The sequence below is a fragment of the Peromyscus californicus genome, unplaced genomic scaffold (genome assembly GCF_007827085.1).
Source record: "Peromyscus californicus insignis strain IS unplaced genomic scaffold, ASM782708v3 Scaffold_23__1_contigs__length_62951481, whole genome shotgun sequence".
In the NCBI taxonomy this organism is placed as follows: Eukaryota; Metazoa; Chordata; class Mammalia; order Rodentia; family Cricetidae; genus Peromyscus; species Peromyscus californicus.
The window spans coordinates 46,252,572-46,274,883 of record NW_026294534.1 but is presented as its reverse complement, the minus strand read 5'-3'; the positions used below and the strand labels follow the sequence as shown (position 1 = coordinate 46,274,883).

At 34.9% G+C, this 22,312-nt stretch overlaps 1 protein-coding gene across 2 annotated transcripts in view; it reads right to left on the bottom strand.

Moving 5' to 3' along the window:
- Glra3 (glycine receptor alpha 3) overlaps positions 1 to 22,312 on the bottom strand; it is a 158,438-nt gene that overhangs the window by 86,011 nt on the left and 50,115 nt on the right. For both annotated transcript variants that reach the window (XM_052752309.1, XM_052752308.1), the window contains exon 3: positions 14,366 to 14,433. In XM_052752309.1, coding sequence (XP_052608269.1) covers positions 14,366 to 14,433 — 68 coding nt within the window. The remainder of the gene's footprint in view (positions 1 to 14,365; positions 14,434 to 22,312) is intronic.

Below are 22,312 nucleotides of genomic sequence, written 5' to 3'. Positions count from 1 at the left end.
AGGTTACAACTGAAAAAAGTGCCGTCAACTGGTGCAACAGCGCTTCAGTGTTAACTTTACCTTCTACATCTGCCAGACCCAGTGAGCAGCTGAGGAACAATTGAAATTGTCTGCCAAATACAACTAATTGATATGCAAAGTGGCAAATTTTGACTATTATCAGTCATTTTAAAGAACATAGTCTCCAATCTTATTTCCTACTTTATCTTTGGGAGTTGAAATGATTTTTGCAGTATATTATTTCAGTATCTCACCATCTCTAAGAAAGCATTTTAAGATGGATGTCAGGAACTGTTCATGAGATCTTGTCATTTTTGCTGCATTTGGTCATCATGCAGAAGGTGTTTAATTGATGTAGTAGATAATAGTTACGTGCCAAGCCCACCTCTAAAGAGATCTACATATAGATAATACCTTCATTGCAAATTCAGATTAGAGACAGATGAATTAAATTAGGTGACATGTATCTGTCCTTTTACATTTAACACTAAAGAATTCAGCACAAATCTTTCAAATCTATAAACACTGTGTAATTAACTTTCTAATCTACAGATCATAAAGAAATTCTAGAAAGACAAATGGTCTAAAAGACAGATGTCACAGAGATGAGGATCTGAAATTGCCCTACTCTTTACACTTTCTCTCAGTAATCAACATCTTTTGTCTTTGGCACATTTTTTCTCCTATAATTAAAAAAATGCTTTTAAAGAATCTGTTTGTTTAACAACACTATACATTATCTCTAAACAGTTGTGGGTTTTGTAATATTCTTTACAGGAAATTTCACATCAGAGAAAGATCTTCAGAGAATCTCTTTTTGAGAGATGATGGTTTAAAGAATGTCTTGTGGGTGAATATATCAAGCTAAGATATATTCATAAATTTGATGGGGGTCACTAAGGTGTGTAACAATCTCATACACCTATTTTTTGCAACTATCCCCATAAATGAGCCTATTTCTTCTTGATGTTTCAAAACAACAGTTCAGAACACATTCATACTGCTTATCACTGGTTACTCATGCATGGATTTAAAAGTATTTCAGACCAAAGATATTACTATATTTGGGTTGGCTTTACTACTATAAAAGTAATACAGTGAGGTCAAGATGTTAACAGATCCAATGTTAATATTAAAAGGCTCTCCATTTGCTTCCAGGCAATTCCCCAAAGAAGTGAAATGAGTTATTTAATCTGTAAATGTAACACAGGATTGCTCTCTGAATGCTGTAATGGCACTCATAAAAAGTGAGAATGCCTTTATGGGAACTTAACTCATTGGCAATGGATGTGAAGGACCAAGAAGTCATTTCTGGCAAAAGTTACAAAAGAACAAAAAAAGACTTCTTTTAAATTGGACACCTTTCTTTCTTTTCCATTGTCATGAAAAATATGTTACAGTGAATTTATTAGGTAATTTCTTTTTAATGTCTTAGATTTAAAAAGCATTCTTGTATCACCATAAAACCTGCAGAGTCTTTAATTTCTGAGCATATTTATTTCTTCATCAAAAATTAAGTAATGATCATTGCATCAAGATAGCTTAAAAACCAAATTCTTTTTGAGGAAATATCAAAGTATATGGGAAGATAGATGGAGAAAGACAAGTGCATTTAGACATTATTAGTGCACATTCATTTTATTGGGAAATGAAACATTTGACTCATATTTCATGAGCTACAGCATTGATTTAAGATGGTGACTGAGAATAAGAACTGCAGAAATACATGAAATGACAAAAGTATATTCATCCTTTATTCACCCATGTCAAGCATATTATAGCAAACTATCTTTGGGGCAAAATATGTTTTGTCAGCCAGAATACAAAAATTACCTGTCCCCATGCAACAGCATGAGTTTAGGAGATACTTCATAATGAGCATTATATTAGCTTATAGTAATATAGCAAAGAATGTCTGCAGAGAGAACCATTGCCTTACAGATCCTGTGGTCACAAAAGTTTAAGTAAAAATTTGTACACAATATTATAAAGAAAAATAAAAACATTGAAATGTAAATTGAGTAGAACAATATGATTTCATTGACGTTTATTTGACAACTCTGGATCCGGATCATGCACCATCAATAAATCTTAGAAAGCAGCATTCAACGGGTCCTCAATGACTATGAGTGAATGGCCTTAATGAAAGCTGCTGTGGGATAATGCTTTTGTACACTGGTTTATACAGCGTTTAATAAAACGCTGATTGGCCAATAGCCAGGCCGGAAGTATAGGCAGAATAAGCAGACAAGGAGAATTTTGGGAAAGGTAGGCTGAATCAGGAGACGCCATCTTGCCGTCCAGGGACCAGCATGTTTAAGTAAGAGCTAGTCAGTAGTAAGCCTGAGCTAATGGCTGAGCAGTTTTAATTAATATAAGCCTGTGTGTGTTTATTTGGGTCCGAGTAGATGTGGGACTGGCGGGTGAGAGAGATTTGTCCTAACCTCAAGCCGTGTGAGACCAGGAAAAATTTTAGTTACAGAACGCCATTGAATAAATTTCAAGGAAGGAATATAAAATGATTTAACAGGAAATGTAGGTTAGATAAAAACAATTAGGAATTTTCTGCAATTTTTTTTGACAATGCTAATTCTTAAATGCAGAAATTAAAGGGATGAAAGCAACAGAAAATAAAGAAATTAAAAACCATGGGAAATTTCAAGTAGGGAGAACACAGTACAGCAAGCTTTTTGACACAACAAATATGCAAAAATTAGCATGATTGTTCTTCAAAGATAAACACTGGGGGCTGGAGCAATGGCTCAGCGGTTAAGAACACTGGCTGCTCTAGCAGAGGACCTGGGTTTGATTCCCAGCAGCACCCACATAGTGGTTCACAGCCATTTATAACTCCTATTCCAGGATATCTAATGCCCTCTCTGAGCTCCACAGAGACCTGGCAGACATACTGTGAACAGAATACAAAATATTCATACACTAAAATAAAGATAAAAAATTTTTTAAAAGATAAATATTAACCATAAATTCAGACAGCAGAAAAAATATCCAGCATAACAATTACAAACATACCCTTATTTCAACTAATTAAGAAAAAGACCCAAAACACCAAGCCATCCATAAGAAAAATACAGAGAAGTCATTACAAAGGTCCTGGGAATGGAAGTATTCCTTGACAGAGAAAGCTATGGTTAAGCTGATGCAATGGAAAAGTCTAAGCAGGGCTGGAGAGATGGCTCTGCCACTCAAAGCTAGGATCACAACCAAAAGTATAAGGGAAAGTCTAAATAGGCCTACATGGGGTCAAGAAACGGAGGTTGTTAAATGCCTTTGGACAGGTAAAACTGCTGGAACAGACCATGTACTTATGAAAGAAATAAGCTTTACTGTTGGGAGTCGTGTGACCTAGTTTGGGAGCAGTATATGAGTCCCATGGGTCTCCAGATGAGGCAAAAGCCCATGGAGACAGTCTCACTTGGAGAGGACCAGTGGACTTTGGGGACAGCACAGAATACTAATATTACTGCACAGCCTGCATGCTCTTGTCTCTCTCTCCTAATATTGATGATTCTCTTGGTGGTTTTAGTGTCATTTTGTCCATCATGTATAGGACAGATATGATCATTCCCGGAAACCACATCTTTTTCTCAAATATTTTCCCCTAAAATTTTTTGGGAGCTGATGCTTCTCAGGTTTCTTGTTTGGGGATGCCAGCTGTCACTTCAGACCCCGGGAGCTGTTCTAACTCAGTGCTGACAGGATTGGAGGTGGGTCACCCCTATTTCTGTAAATATGTTTTGAATGAGATTGTTATTCTTGAAAATGTGTGCCTATGTCAATCACCTTTTAGTTTTGTAGAGACAGGATGTACCAGGCTCAATATTTGGCCAAGCTGACAAAATGGTAAGTGTTGGTTTTGGTCTAAAGACATTTTGATGTAAAAGCTGGGGGAAAAACCACATTTAACAGATTTGTTTTTGCTGGCAATTAATGTTGGAGGATGAGAAAAACTTGTTTGTCTTTATGGAAAAACATGCTTGTTTTTGATGTATAAATAAAAATGGTTGGAGTGCTCGGGGTAGGCCTCTTATATGTAACTCATCTGGTGATCGGACAATTCATTTCTTCACACTGATGCCCCTTTGCCATCTCAGGACATGAACCTGAGCTAAGGTGGGACTCCAACACTTTATAGTAAGTGTCTCAGCCAATAGAGGAAGAACAAACACATCTAGCTAGTTTGGAAATAAGCATCATACTGACAACAAATAACTTTTTCTAAGTATGTGAGATAATAAAATTATAATTCAGAATTCCAAGTTAAAACTGATAAAAATCCTAAAATTAACTCTAGAAAGTTAAATACAGCAATTACAAAAATATAGTAAATTATGGTAAAGTAAAGGTTACGCAAAGAATTCAATTATGCTTTGCCATTTGGAACCCAATCAATGCATTCTATGATATTAACAAAGTAAAGGGGAACTCACACAATCACTTCATTCAATCCTGGGATATCACTGAAGAAAACACAGTGTCAAAACAAAACAAAGTGGCTGGGCATGTAAAGATACTTGTTGCCAAACATGAAAAACTGACTTTGATCCCCAGTTGCATAGGGTGAAAAGAGAAAACCTGCTCCAGTTAGTGGTTCTTGACCTCCACATAAGTGCCATGGCAGACATTCTCTCTCTCTCTCTCTCTCTCTCTCTCTCTCTCTCTCTCTCACACACACACACACACACACACACACACACACACACACACACATACACACACACACACACTCAATCACATACACACAGGTCTGTGCAAACACACACACAATAAAATTTTAAAAGGACACTTAACAAGCAATTAAAAAAAATCCTAGTCTGATAAAGGTCACTAATGGAAAGACACAATTGATATTCCTTTAAGGGGAAGTTAAAGATATGTTTACACAGTATTTAATTTCATAGATGTACTTTACATAGTCATGGTTTTTATAGAAATCTTCATACAGAAATATCATAGACTTCAACATTAATCCCTTCACATTTTCTCCATCTTCCCCCTGCTGATGGGCCGTCTAATTCCCTTGGATAATTTCTCATATATGTGTGTATATGCATGTGGAATATGTGATATTTATATAAAATAATAATCTTCAAATAACAGAAAATATGCCTTATTTGTCTTTCTCAGTATGGTTTATTGCACTTGATACAATAATTTCAAGTTGTGTCCATTTTTCAGAAAAGGACACAATTTCAGTTTTTTTTCTTTATAGGTAAATTAATCTCCCCACATAATACACACACACACGTGTGTGTGTGTGTGTGTGTGTGTGTGTGTGTGTGTGTGTGTGTGTATCACATTTCTACTATCCATCTATAGATGGATCCCTAAGGTCAGTCCATAGCTTGTTATTTGTGTACAGTGCTGCAGTGAGTACTGTGACATGTTGACCTGGAGTCCTTCTGTTATAAACACAGAAGTCGTATAGCTCACTCACAGGGGAGTTCTTGTTTTAGTTTTTTGAGTAACCACCTACTAATTTCTACAGTGCCGGAACTAATTTACATTCCCCACAGCTATGTATAAGAGGTCCTATTCCCTTCACTATCCTCACTAGGATTTGCTGTTTTATATTTTCTTAATGATAGCAATTCTAATTGGAGGGAGATGAGATCTTAATGTAGTTTTAATACACACACACAAACACATAGCTTTACAAATGTTCATTAGATATTAACTATCTGAAAATAAAAAAAGGTTTATAAAAGATTTTAATCTTTAGTAAATATATATAAATATTTAGGAATAAACTTAAAATACATGATGTCTTAGGGTTTTTATTGCTGTGAAGAGACACCGTGACTATGACAACTCTTATAAAGAAAACACTTCATTAGCATGGCTCTCTTTCAGTTTCAGAAGCTCAGTCCGTTAATTCAGAGGTTTAGAGCATGGTAGCATGTAGGCAGACAAGGTACTGGAGAGGTAGCTCAGTCCCACATCTTGCAGGCAGCAGGAAGTTGACTGACACACAGGGCAGAATCCTGAGCATAGGAAACCTCAAATCCCACCTCCACAGTGACACGCTTCCTCTAACAAGGCCATAGCCACTCCAACAAAACCATACCTCCTAATAGTGCCACTCCCTATGAGATTATGGGGGCCAACTACATTCAAACTACCACACATGGATGAAAACAATGCAAGACCCCAAGGAACAGAAAATTGTTGTGAAATCGCATCTCCTAAAAATGTCAGAGAAGATATATCCATGCAGTCTCAACAACTTAAGTCCCTAAATGATACCTGAACAAGGATGGAAACAATAGATATACTAACATGGAAAGGGAAATCTCATGAGGCCTCAATGGTAAATAAAGAACTAAGGCAACTAAGGAATAGTTCCCAGAGAACAGGTCCCAATTGGTTATCCAATACATATACCTATAAGGAAAATTATACAGACTGAGACGGTTGTATTTATATATTTAGGGAAAAACAGATAGAACAGCAATTAAATAAAGAAGTCATGAATTTGAAAGAAAGCAAGGCTGGAAGGGTAAATGAGAAGGAGGTAAAGATATAATTATATTTTGATTTCAAAAAATAGAAAAGTAGTTATTAATAAAATAATAAAGTCAAAAACAAGGGAAAAATTAAAAACAAAGTGGAAGCAATTAGATATAAAATATGTGTAAAAATTTATCAGATGTTATATATATGCTATTTTGAATGAGCCTGGAGAAATGGCTCAGTAGTTAACAGCAACTATGACTCTTTAAGAGGTCCCTGATTCAATCCCCAGCACCACATGTTAGCTCCCAACCATCCAAAACTCCAGCTCCACGTGATTTGATGCATTCTTCTGACCTCCATGGGCACCAGGCACACACATGGTACACATATATACATGAGGGCAAAACAGTTATGTACACACAATAGAATAAAAATTATACTTTAATTTCAGAAAAGGGAGGTATACAATATAATTATGAATAGAAATACTTAACATTTTAAAATGCAGTTCTCATCAGTATTTACACACTAATGTTTATTTTTGGAATTTGAAAACATGTTTCTAATCTTTGTGATAAAGTAATTTGAACAGGAACAGTTTAGAACAGCACAAAAAATGGATAAAAAATAATATGTTAGGAAAGTTGCCCTACTAAATATCATGTATTTTTGCTTTTGTTTTTTTGTTTTTTTTTCGAGACAGGGTTTCTCTGTGTAGTTTGGTGCCTGTCCTGGATCTCGCTCTGTATACCAGGCTGGCCTCAAACTCACAGAGATCGCCTGGCTCTGCCTCCTGGGTACTGCTGCCCAGCTAAATATCATGTTTAATCTAAGAGTATATGAATTAGCTACAGACAAATAGAACATTGACATGGACTTGTAGCCATGAAATGGGGAAATATGTATGACAAAGTCATTATCAAAAATTAATATGGATAACCATTTGGTTGTGAAATGAAAGCAAATTATCACATTTCATACCATAGACACGTTTATATTTAGGACTGTATATGCAAATAAGCATGCAATAACAATTTGTGAAAAAAAGAGGCCATAAATTTGAAGGAGAGTAGTAAGGGATATATGGGAGGGTTTTGCAGGAGGAAAGGGAAGAGGAAATGTTGTAATTATATTACACTGAAAAATAGAATAAAACATTGTATGTTAACTAAAATCTATGTAACAATGGTGTTTTAGCATAAAGGATAAGAAAATACATGTATCAGCTTGGGTAGATGTAAGGTTTCCATAAACACAATCTTCTAAGTAAAGTTAAAAAAATTTAAGATAAAACTAAAATCATTTATGCATTAAGAAAACAAACACATTGAAGAAAAAATACTACATAAAAATATATTTGCCAAATAATGCATCTTCACATCATTTTATGAATAACTGTGTGGGGAGTGTATGTGTGGGTGTGTACCACATACATAATAAACACAGTCATAAACAGGGAGAAGATATAAATGAATTCTCCACAAAAAGACATTTCATCCTGACCATTCATCTATTCTTTCTATTCAAGGAAATACATGATAAGCACCAATTATTGCTAATTTGATGTCAATTGTAACTTAAAAAATAAATCTGAATAAATACTAAATGTGATAGAACTTGAGAAACTGTTCAAATAGCTATTGGGCATTTAAACAGAATGAACACTTTGGAAAAAAATTAATAATATCTTAGCCAAGTAATTCCACTTCTGCTTAGTATACTATATAGAATATATACATTATTAGATAATGAACAATGGTTGATTTTAAATACAATGTTCTTTTGTAGTAGTGATAGTACTAGAAACAAATATTTGGTTGTTTCACAAAACATAGAATTAGTAAATATAATGTGGAACACTTAATAAAACAAAGACTGAACAATATTAATTTGTATATAAGTTTGGGTCATCTCCCAAGACATAAACTTGAGCAAACAAAATAAAACTTGTTACATGTGGATAGTTCAGTATAATTGTTTGGTTTATATTTTCATACATACACCATGAAGCTTATGTCTTGATATCAAAGGTTTCCTTTCAGTTTGCAGGGAAGTCACTCTTTAGACTGAAATAGCTATAATCTATCTATCATGTTTAATTTTATAATATGGTGGTAAGCATATTAGTTCTTATCTTATTATCAGTGCATCTTTGTATGTCTACAACTATTTGATTAAAATATTCTTGAAAAGATTGAGTAGTTCAAAGATTATGTTAACATATGTGTGCAGACTATAAATTTTTATGCCATATTGCTTTAAAATCTCCAATATAATTACTAGATAATCTAAAATAGTACCTGAAAGTACATGTTCATCAAAGCAACAAAAAATTGAACCTAGCTTTTGTGTAAAATATTTAAACACTTAACAGTTTGACTGTTCTCTGAAAATACAATGAACCCATGCTTTTCTTCAAATCCTTGTTACACATCTATGCATAGAAAGGCAACTGAAGCTATCAAAACAGAATCTGAGTTTTTATTTTTACTTTGTGAAGTATATTTATTCTATGAATATTGACAGAATACAATATTTCAAGAGTAAGTGCTGATTTTCAGCACATAGCAGAGAAATTTCTAGTTCTCTAACATGTGTTAAAAGATGGATGGAAACTGCTTTCTTGGATATGTCTTTAAGCCATTATAACCATTTGAGATACTGATATAGATACATATCCAAATGACTACTTCCATACCTATTAGTTAAATACAAAGCTCACGATAGAAGTATTTCATCTTAGCGTGTAAGCCTTGTTTACAACTCAAACACTGATTGCATGAATACACATCATTTGACTCAGTGGTCTTAAGTTTTGCTTTATGGAAATAATCATGAGATGTTTTCAGCTCTAGACCAAAGCACAGGACAGATGTGACAGATGTGTATGCCACACCTATATCAAGCACTCCCCAACACATGAATATTGTACGACACTATACGTTGATCCAAAAAGAAATTGTGAAATGTATTTTAAAAGGCTTAAAAAACAGAATGTCTTCTACAGGAAGAATAAAGCTATCTTCAGTTGAGAATAATACTGTCTATTGAAATGGGTAGATGCAATAGTTGATAAGCTCCCTCCAGCAAAGGGAGCTCAAGTATTTGGGTAATAAGAACAATGAAGACAGTTAATAAGGTTGTTAATTAGATGTATATAGGATAATTATTAAGTCACATTAATCTATGAATTTTCAGACACAAAGATATTAATGAATTAATTTTAAGCAATCCACAATTACATCCTTTTAATTTGAAAGGGTAATCTTAATTGAATTAGGTTATATATAAAAACAGAACTGGAATAATGTGAATATATTTAAAAATATAGGGCTGGAAAGATGGCTTGGTGCATAACTCAGACAACCAAAGCTCAATCCTCACAGGTCACATGGTGAAGGGAAAAAAATAACACCCACACATGGTCCTCTTGCCTCTACATGTGCACTGTGGTGTGTGTGAACATGTACAGGCAAATACACACACACACACACACACACACACACACACACACACACACACACACAGAATACAAAATCAATAAATACAATGTAATAAAAAATACTACCACATTCTTAGCATAGAGTTAATTTAAAAACATATTAACATATATAAGCATAAAATTTGTTTAAAAAAATACTAAACAGCAGAATGCAATTTATTTGGAGAGTAATGAAGGTGGTCATTATGAGTAAAATATAACAAATTAATCAATTGGAAGCATTATAACTTATGATGCTTCAGAACAAAATATACTAGCAAGTTCTACTTTCCTTTATTCCTTTGACAGATGGAAACCATATTTCAGCTGTAGAAGCTGAAAGTATGAAACTTTTAAAGTATCTAATCTGAACAATTGGATGAGAAAAATGACATCACATATTTAGTAATATGGAAGAATTAAAAAGACAGACACCAATGTGAAGTATTTAATGAGCACATAATTGAGGGGTGATGTCACTCTGTGTGCTACGAATGTGTTGCTCTGATTGGTTGATAAATAAAATGTTGATTGGCCAACCAAGACCCCTTGAAAGGTCTCCAATGACACCATGGCCTAGATCATCCAACATCCAAAGTCAGCTTCAAGGCAACTGACTCAAAGAATACAGCCTCACAGACTTGACCATAATCCTAAAATTTTCTTTGTGTCCCCATAAGGTTACTAGTACCCTCTATCAGCAAGAAGTAGCCTAGAAAACTACTCCCACATTCCCAAAAAGTGGATTATAGATGTCTGTCTTTGTTTAGGTTGTTGGTTACAAATTATTATTGGTCATAGTCAATATCTTTCTAAAAGAAGAAAGAGGGATATGATATGGAAATATAGGATATAGATATGATAGGATAAAAGGGTGGATTATTGAACCTACTTTTAAAGAGCAACTTGCTTTAAATGTTTTACATTGGTAAAGATTGTGGTTTATTGATACAAATTTAGAGTTGATTTTATTATTATATATATTTCTGTCCTCATTTAGGGTGTTATGTTTATGTAACTCATTTGAATTGTAACAGATAATTAAGAAATACAGATTAATAGTCTTCTATAATAGTCAAACTTATAGTCATGTTAAGTTTTCTAGGTATACATAGATATATTTCAATTAGACAGGTAATCTTCAAACACTTCAAAGACCTACAGAATATGGCATTCAAAATGTTTTAAAAACTTTGACTTTCTAGACATTGAGACATGTCTGCTCCTGACAACACCAATCTACTTCAGAGTTGATAACGGGCATTGAAGAAACTCATCATGGAGTTTGATTTCTTTGTGGCAAAAGTTAGTTACTGGGCAAAAAAGTGCCCTTGTGTTGACTGCTTGATAATATGTTTTCTAAACTGGACATGCAGGACCCATAGGAAGGTGACCACTGAACTTTGCAAGGCGAGATGGTGCTTCAGGTTCCTACTTTGCAGAAGAAACTGCCAGACATTCTACAGGACACAGGAAGAAGTGACTGAGAGACTCTAGGCTTGTGGGCTGAAGATGGATGCCCCACCATTGCAGAGGAACTTCAGATAACTGTCCAGGCAGACAGCTGTCTCTGCCATTTTAGTTTTTGGAAGTTTAATAAAATACTGATTGGCCAGTAGTCAAGCAGGAAGTACAGGTGGTATAAGCAGACAAGGAGAATTCTGGGAAGAGGAAGGTTGAGTCAGAAGTTGCCAGCCAGGCACAGAGGAAGCAAGATGTGAAGGCACAACTGAGAAAAGGTACCAAGCCACATGACTAAATATAAATAAGAATTTAAGTGTAAGAGCTAGTCAGTAATAAACTTGAGCTAATGGCCATTCAGTTAGTAATAATATAAGCTTCTGTGTGTTTACTTGGGTCCAAGCAGCTGCCAGACTGGTGGGTAAGAGAGATTTGTCCTGACTGCAGGTCAGGCAGGACACAGGAAAACTTCAGCTACACATAATCTCTGGGGTCTTTATTAATCTTTACTCATACTTGCTCAGAACTGTAAAAAAGCAAGGGACATTTGCTAAAATTGCCTATAGAGCTAACATTTACTAAGCAATATGTAGAAATGCAAATTTTTGCTATGCTGTAAGAAGGACATAAATCTGAGTCATGTTTGTTATGTCTAATGTGTACAATACTTTGAAATGCAAAATATTAAAAAAATTAGTCAGCACAGTCATATTGTAGGTATGATGGACAGTTTAGTGACAGGCTGGAGAATCATCACAAAGAATAGAATCCTCTAGGTACCTGAAAATCAGAGTTCCTCTATGTTATTCAAGCTCTGTTGCCTTAATTTACTAAGATGGCAAATTTTTCTAACTATTGCTATGGGAGGTGTTTTCTGGAAGCAATCTTGCACAAGAGAAATAAAAGGAAATGTATTTTCAGGATTTTAGGACTGCTGTCTGTATATATAGAAGACACTAAAATGAGAGAGTTGCCAGGGGAACTTAAATATAACTTCAGGAATGACATAGGAAAAGGCCAGTTGTAGTTTTCTTTGATGATTTAGATGCAGCATAAATATATACAGGAGATGAATCAGAAATCAGAGCTAGACATCCAATAAGACTGTAGAATATTCTAGTCTCAAACAATTAAAGTTACTTTAGACATAAACTCTTTTTTTTCTTTTTTTTTTTTCTTTTTTGAGACAGGGTTTCTCTGTGTAGCTTTGCGCCCTTCCTGGAACTCACTCTGTAGTCCAGGCTGGCCTCGAACTCACAGAGATCCGCCTGCTTCTGCCTCCTGAGTGTAGACATAAACTCTTGACAGAATCACACTGTGATTATATAAGAAATTGTATCATTTTCCATGTTTAGATTAATACACAGTCATATGTATTTATATGCTTTGTTAAAGATGAGTCTACAAGTCTTTATAATACATTGAAGTCTGAACCCCATTATTCTTTGCCAATGCTTTTCCTATCACTATACTGAATTAGAAGGGAACCATTAAAATGTTGTTTAATGATAAGTATAGCAGCAAGTTGAAGAAAATGATGCCTGAATGGTTCTTTCTGTTGAGATGAATTCCTTTCCTTTCTGCATAAAACCTAAACAACTCTCAGTGAAAATAATTTCCACATTAAATTAGCAATTTTTGTCATTATATTTCATAAGAAACTTCATTATTGCATGAGTCTGAAATATGTAAATGATTGTAATTCTTTATAACAGTATTGGGAATCTTAGTCTTTTAAGTATTTTATATGATAGTTTAGTTAATTCTACTTGGGATATTAATGCAAATTATTCTTGCTAAGTTTAGGAATACAGTATAACTAGATAATTTAAGAACCATCACACTTTTGTTTTAAATGTTGATTATTTTAGTTATTCAATGGTTCAATGACATATTTTTGCCTATTTATATCAGCTAAATTTCTCAACTAGTACAATAGATCAAATAAGAATATGCAACATAATATTTAATTAATGTTAAATAATTCAAAACAAAGTTGGTACATAATGATTAACTCTCTCTCTCTCTCTTTTTTTTGTTTTTTTGAGACAGAGCTACTCACTCAGTAGCTCAGGCTGGCCTTGAACTCACAGAGATCTGCCTGTCTCTGCCTCCCAAGTGCTAGGATTAAAGGCATGTGCCGCCACCACCCAGCTTCAGCTCTCTTTTCTGGGCCCTTATTAACTTCATTTTATGTACTTCCCTTAGTAAGACAGCAAAGGTAAATGAAAACACAGTAATTATAGTTTGCATAGATTATCTTAGCTTTGGGTTTGTTTTGATTTTGACACTGAGGTCTGAACCAACATCTTCAGTGCTAGGGGATGCACCTGGCATGAAGCCACATCTCACCAGCTCTCTGTTTCTCCTTCCCTTTTTCATTTGAAATTATCTAAGTAAATTTCCTAGGCTAGTCTGTAGCTCACTCTGTAGCCCATACAGCACTTGAACCTATGATTTTCTTGGCTCAGACTCCTGAGTAGCTGGGATTAGAGGCCTGTACATCTAGGATTAGCGCTTTTTAAAGATCTTTATTATGTTTGGGAAAGTGCTTCATTCATTTGAAAAGGGGATTTAGTAGGCTACATAAAAGTATGGTATAAGTAGACTGTAAGCATGAAGAATAATTAAATATCAAGATGTTTACTAGTATGCATTGGTGACTATTGTCGAGTACTGGAAATAAATAATCTGGTAGCATTTTAATTTTACATGGAAATCTAACATATCGTGTTGAATTAGAAAAATCCAACCTTGTTTTTAATACTTTTTTATGTTTTCCAATATACAATTTCTAGATAGACATTATCATCTACAGTTGACAGTAATTTAGTCATTCCACTAATTTCATTTATTAAAATCTCATTATACCCAATTAAGTTGTAAATTTCACTAAGGTAATTACAAATCAGTTCAGTGTGAAACTTGTTACTGAGTGGACAGGCTTACCATAGTCGTTTCTGCAATGGAGCCAAAGCTGTTTATGAATATGTTGCATGTGACATTCACTGGAGGACCTGCAAAAAGAGAAGAATATTATAAAGGCTGATAGACACACACCTAAAATATTTTCAAGTAACTCTGTGCTTTTCGTTATTTACAAAAAGAACAGAGGTTTTTTTTGTTTTTTTTTTTTTTTTTTTTTTTTTTTTTTTTGTATGTTTATAGACGTGTAGCCCTGCAGGCAGTTACTCTGGGAGTGTGGGTGCAAAATCTCAGGGTTGGTGATGTCCTTTGAGCAGCAACACTGTCTAGTATATAAAAATGTATTCTAGTGAATATAGAGATCGAATGTATGTGAAAGTCTATTTTCATGCCCCACAAAGACCAAATGGAGCCAATTCTGGTTGATCTCTCATACAGAGATTGAATGTACATGAAGGTCTATTTTCATGACCAACAAAGACCAAATGGAGCCAATTCTGGCTGATCTCTCATACAGAGATTGAATGTACATGAAGGTCTATTTTCATGACCCACAAAGACCAAATGGAGCCAATTCTGGCTGATCTCTCATACAGAGATTGAATGTACATGAAGGTCTATTTTCATGACCCACAAAGACCAAATGGAGCCAATTCTGGCTGATCTCTCATACAGAGATTGAATGTACATGAAGGTCTATTTTCATGACCCACAAAGACCAAATGGAGCCAATTCTGGCTGATCTCTCATACAGAGATTGAATGTACATGAAGGTCTATTTTTATGACCCACAAAGACCAAATGGAGCCAATTCTGGCTGATCTCAGGCTTTGTACAGGCAAGGAAAGGAGAAGGCAGAGTCAATTTTCTTAATCTCGAATTTTTAACTGTTTTGTGACTGTATGAGGAGCATAGTCTATGAGTCACTTTAAAGACATTTTTTGGTCATTTTCTTAGGATGATACTTTCTGTCTCGGCATGTCTCCTAAAATTTTGTTAAAAATTAGAAGTATTAAGTAAGCTATTGTAGTATATAGCTAGATAATGTATGATGGTACACCTCCAGCTCCGTACACACATTTACCTCCAATCCACACTTTTTATTGCCTTTAGGTTTTATTCTTTGTTGCTCAGTGACTTACAGTGATTTAACTGTAATCTAGTTACTGAATTTTTTTTTTCTGTGAGCTTTAGGGCCAGAATGATTGGACAGCGGTTTCTTGAGTTTCTTGAGTCTATAATTATCTACTCAGTTAGAGAGTTTCATTTTCTTTGGAGTCATACCCTCTATGCTCGGGACGATATGATGCTTTACTTTACCTTTCTCTTCTTAGCACAGGGCCCAAGCTCAGCCAGAATGGCCTCCTTTTGAGCATCCGTTGGGTTTGCAGATAGCAATCTGCCCCTATATAACCTCCACCGTTGTCAGAACACAGGAGAGCATTTCAAAGTTTCCTAAGCGTCTCACCCCCCAGATCTCTTTAGTATCTTGAACAGACACTTACTTGCAGTTTGGAATGATAGAGAGTTAAACGCGTTTCTGATTGTTTTTAGTAACTGTCCAGAGAGTCAGGACTTTCCCCAAATGTGTTCTGAGACAAGTCAATTATCAAGTAACTTGTGTTGTGAAGCTCCAGACAGGCCACACAGTGGCAATTCTCTCGGGGTGCACTGTCTCAAGTGCTCCAGCGTTGTCCTTCTCGTGGAAACGGCTAGAGTGGTGATGCATTTCAGGCTACTATAAACCTGGGCGTGAAACCAAATTTAAATGCCTTTTGATGTTAAAGAATTCCATCGGTTTTTCTTGAATAAACACTTCCCAGACTGTTACAAGCTTGTGCTTTATTTTTAGGATTCTGAAAGCTAGTTTTGATGATTCCGCCAATGTTTTATTGAAAGAGGAGATTCCTCACTCAACCATTATACAGTCCCATCTAAATGCCTGATTGCAGTCACTATAAATGCAAGGAATTTTATTTTTATTAGGTCCATTGACACACTTTTCCACAAAATGTCTGAAACCAGTGTATAGCAAATGGAAGATTCAGAGAGACACTAATATAACAGAGCTAGAAGATCTGGCATCAGTTAACGCTTGATTATTTCTTCCTGCTCAGTACAGGATATTACTTATTCCAAACAGTCCAAGAGTAGGCAATATTCTACCATTTGTACATTAAGATATCCAAGATATCAAATGCCATAGGGGAAATTTTAGGTGCATTAAGTAGCATGGTCAAGTCCAATTTTAAAAATCATGGGTTTTTTTCCTTCTTTCTTTCTTTCTTTTTTAACTGTAAGATCTTTTTCCTAATAATCTTTACATGATATTCCAAACATTCAATTATCTGGTCCCAAGTGCTGTAATAAGGCCAGTAGTTTTATAAATTAAATATTTTGTTATATAGGTTAAATTTTTTTGCTTTAAAATTTATCTAAATCATATAAGAAAAAAATATACAAACTAACATAAGAGAATAATTTATTTTATTTCCTCAGCTAATACTTAAGTGTAAATTTATTTTCAAGGTTTAGTATAAGAAAATAGCCTCTAGGCCTATCTTTACCTTTCTCTTCATAGAAAAAATCATTAACTCTTTAAACAGATTTTTTGGAAGCTTGGGGAATGGCTCTGTAGGTAAAAGCATGTGCTGTGCAAAGGTGAGGACCTGAGTTCCAATCCTAAGTACCCAAATAAAAACACCTAGACATGCATGTGTGTGCCTGTAGTCCCAGCATTGATGGGTGGAGACTAGTGAGTTTTAGGAGCTTTCTGGTCATCCTAGCCTAAACAGCAAACACAGTTCAGTGAGAGACTTTCTCTCAAGGCAATAAAGTACAGAGTTATATAGGGAAGACATTTAATACCCACTTCTGATTCCTACTTTTGAGCATAAGACATGCACACCTGCACACACACACACACACACACACACACACACACACACACACACACACACACAAATAATAACAACAAAAAGAGAAAGATTCTTTGTGTATTCACTCAAAGTTATCTAAATAAGATATTAAATGGTGTAAATGTACATTCTGATGTTCACACAGAAGTTAAGGACAGATTCTTTTCTTCATATGTCTGTCTATACCCCAAACACAAAATATTTTTATAACCTATAACCTGTAGAAAGTTAAATTTTCATTTTATGACATATAAATTTTTTAACTATTGTAGCAATGCAAATATTCTTCAAGCGTATTATTAACTTATACACAAGTTCTGAATATGGTATTACTATCCCTAGTTGATCAGGAGTTTGAACATAAAAGTTTGTGTACGGCATAAAGAAACACATTTGTACTTACAGAAGAGCAATGTTCAAAGGAAAAGTGGGTCATTTAGACTTTTAGAAACAGTTGGAAAATCAAACTAAGCTAGAAAATACCTATAATTTCATTTCATTTCTTACAGATCCTTTTTCTGAGACTGATAATTGTGTTACGTATTCCACATAGCTTCCTCCACGTGTGTCATTAATTGACCACAAGGTCTGAAATACCTAAATTACCTATTTATGTATTCAACCCTTCAGATACTGCAGTAGTTCCATTTTTCTTGGACATATAATCCAGAATATTTTTCTATAACAAAGCAGTCAGCCTGTTTAAAAATGTGCAAGTTGCCAAAGGTGCATTCAGAAATGTTCCCACTGCCTTGTTTTGTGGGATGCTCTTTCACGGTGCCATTTTTTTCTTTGTAGGTTCATTTCTTCATTTTAATTGAAGATGTTCTGTTAATTTTTGGAAAAGCGCACGAGACTATAATGCTTTAAAGCTTCCTTATCTGCAGATACATTGTTGTATTACTCTCACATTTAATATGCAGTTAGGTTTTGTTACAAAAATTTAAGCTGGAAATAATGTTTTGCTTATAAGTTTTGATATCATTCCTCCATTTTCCAGCATTGCCATGGAAAAATTACAAAATGATGATCTTTATAAATGACTTATTTTTCTTTCTAAAATTGTGTCTGCTAGGGATGATAATGCCATATTCAGAACTTGTGGATATATTAAAGATTAACTTGGGGAATTTTTACATTGCTATAATAATTTTAGAAAGCAATGAGACATAAATATAAAATTCTAACTATGTATGGGTAATATGATTTTGTGTTTGGGGTATGGGTGGATGTATACAAAAAGACTCAATCTTTATCTTCTGTGTGAATATAAAAAACATATACCTACAACATTAAATTTCCTATTTATAAAACCCAAACGGATTGAATGCTGAGCTTTGGAGCCCAGTCATATTGGATACATCTCCAAAGCACTCTCATACCTATAGCTCAGGGAACTTGCAGAACAGGAGACTGAAAGATGGCAAGAGCCAGCAGACCAGGGAGTTTGCTGTGAGACTGTCTGCTAGTCATGTCAGAAGCAACATCCCATAAAATCTTGCCAACAGGACTCTCCACATGTGAGCTGAATAAGGAAGCACTAATGCAATCCCCAAGGTGGACAGGGAACATCCCATGAGACCTCAACACTACACAACAAAACTGTAAGCATGCATGTAAAGCTGTGAGTGGGAGAGGTAGTTTTCTCCAGAGGAGGGAACAATAAATGGTTGTCCAGTGCTAAAATGTCAACCTGGAAAACATACATATAAGTAACATTATATGATTGAACAGGTTATATTTAGGATTATATATGTATATTCATATAAATAAATGAATATAATCCAATTAGTCAATAAAGACACAAATGTAAGGAGCATTGAGGGGTATATGAAAGGGTTTGGGGGAGGAAAGGGAAGGGAGAAATACTTTAATTACATTATAATCTCAAACATAAAATTGAAAAAAGAAAAATCAAACAAATGAATGAAAAAATATCATTTTGAGATAACTTGAGGTAAATGCCCAAAGACTGTGGTGGCAAGAGAAAACTGAATCTGCTCTATCATTTCTTTCTACTGCATCAAAAGGAAGTGTGAAGTCACAAATCAGGGTTAGAGGTAAGTGTTTCCTTCACTTCATGTAAGTCTACAGTGATACGCATAGGGTGGATGGTGTCCTTACGAATTGAAAGGAGCATCTCACACTTGCAGACTGTTTCCTGTGATTCCACTTAGCAGTCAAGCACTGCTGTTCTTCTTCTGCTGCTTACAACAATGCAAGTCTCAGGATCATTCTTTAGTTTCAGATTAGTTAAGTTATGCTTTCTTGATTTTCATTTAGAAAAGACAACCACAAATTCACTAGTGTTAGTTTAATTCATTTTAAAAATAAAATGCAGATGGAGATGCAAAATAAGATGCAGATACGTGTACTCTGGGCAAGACAGCCACTGGAGCTCTAACAGGACCAACAGCCTATTCATCTGTTGAAACCGAGATAAACTAAACAGAAGGAGGTGACTTGCCTTCCTTGTTTTATCAAGAAGGGCCTTTGCTGTAAAAGCTTGATTTTCACTAGGCATTGAGTAAAAGGTGAAGTATTCTCTATTTTTAGTACCTTCTTTTAAACGTGATTTTTATCCACGAAGGTATGAACAGTAGCAGAGAAAATAAAATGGGGGCAAAATAATCGAGTAACTACTACTCCAGCATTTTTTGAGAACAAATGCTTCAGGTCCTATCTTCAGTATCCCAAGAAGGTTCAAAAAGGGCTTTGTTAATACCAATTAGAAGGAGAAGCACGGAACTTGTTTATTTCCATAAAATATGGTAATGCTATCCTATGTTGAACAGAGGTTTGAATAGAAAGGTCAAAAAATGTTACAAGGAAACTAACATGTTTCTACAGAAGAGCAAAGACAAAAAGAAAAATAACCAGTTATAGTTCTGCAAATGGCAGCCTGTGCCACTCCAACATGTCTCCAACAAGACGCAGAAAGCTGTTTCCAAAAGTAAACACTCATTTTCACATTTAACGTGAGGATAAAGGAATTCCCAGTGGTCTCAGCTCTAAACCTTGTACTCTGTCATGTCAGATGTATTTTTTTTTGCCTATGTGTAATGCACACAAGGGCTATTTGATGTTTAGTCAACTACTTATTAGTTTGTGCATTCTTCCCCACAGAAGAAAAGACACGTGAATTCAGGCATCAAATCCTAATTACATTTTTCAAAAGTACAGCATATTCAAAAGACATGTTCATATGTAAATAATTTTTAAATACTAAATTAAACATCAATTTGGTTATAAAGGGCAGTGTTTTAGATCCAGGACTCTTATGACATCCAAGTGTTTGATATGTACTTCATAATCACCTTGGGGCATTTACAGACTCTTGATAATGTGACTATATGAGTGTGTTGATTAAATTTTATCACCTTGACACAAGCTAGAGGCACCTTGGAAAAGGAAACCTCAATTGAGGAATTGCCTCGATCAGATTGGCCTATGGTAAGCCTTTAATTAATTAATTAATTAATTAATTAATTAATTAATTAATTTTCTTGATTAATGATTGATATGGGAGGACCAATTTAGATGATGTCATCCCTGGACAGGTGTCCTAGGTTATATGAAAAAACAAGCTGAGTGAGCGAGTAAGCATATTCCTGCACACGCTTTGCTTTGGTTCCTGTCTGCAAGTTCCTGCCCTGGCTTCCCTTTATCTTGGAATGTGGCCTGTATGCCAATGAATACTTTAATTCCCAAGTTGTTTTAGTTCTTGACATTTTATCAACGCAACTAAAAATAACTAGAACAAGGAGGTATCCTTGCACTGTTATGGACTCCCTCATTTTAATGATAAACAAAAGCTTTGGAGAATAGGATATAGAAGATTTTTGTAATGGTATGAGAATAACATAGAATGAAACCAGCTGAGTACAGTGAGCATAGAGACAGAATTAAAGAATGAGATGGATACAGCACTGTCATGCTTTAAAGAAACTGTGTTCTACCCATAAGGCTGGCACAGGTCCTATAAGCCAGCAATTTTGGAGCATCTTTTTTTTTATCTTAAGTATTATTATATCTATTGAAAACTTTCATGGAGTATGAAACTCTGAGAAGATTGTAAATCTACTTGCTATCACAGACAGCACCTGTTTAACAGTCCTTGGCCAATCTGTTACTTCTTCGTGCCAATGCAAAAGCTGTTATATCCATCCAATACACCACTATGTTTAGCAACAGAGCAAATAACTGCTACAGCATCCATATGGCAAACTGTGCTTCTAAATTGTTCATTACAGTCGACATCCTTGGCCTGAAAAGCAAATGACAGTACTTTGCAGATGTTTTCAGCGGCAATTTTTCTTTTAAATGTCCCTTAAAGACATAGAACATGGCTTTTAAGTTTAGAGATGAAGGAAAGGCAGAATATCAAAGTGCAATTCAGACACTTGGTGATGATGTTATTTTTAATCACACTGGAGAAAGTGTTCATTAGGCCAATGTAGAGCAAACAATCAAACAACCCAAATGTTCGTAAGAATGACTCTAAAGAATTTTTAGCAGAATTCTGTACCAAAGCTTTACTCTTCTTAAAGACAGTATAATTGAACATGAAAAATAACCAAGCTTAAACATTTGTTTTTATTTTAGTTAAGTGCATATACATGTCACTTGAGAGAACGGTCCTCGTTTTTAATGAGCAAAATATTCTTGATGACTATAAATAAAGATTTATAATTCACATTTTAAGAATAAAAATAGAATTCTGTTCATTCTATTGCTTCACAGAAATGCAGTTCTATTTTTTTTTTCAGGTGGGCATTATAAGATAGGTTTCTGTGCCGGGGTATCTGAGAGTTTTGGTAACCTACTGCAGGAGAGAAGCACTAACTGTAGAGAAAGTCTGAAAGAGATGACATGTTAGGTAGAGATCAGGTAAGAAGTGTGTTAATGCAGTGAGAAACTGGTGAGGCATGTAAGACCCAAGAAAGGATAGGGAGTGTGTCCTGTGTGTTTCTAGCATGTAGAGGGGGAATTTGAATGACAGTCTTCTCAGGATGATACAACCAAGCAGGATTTTAGAGGGCAACCAAGGTGG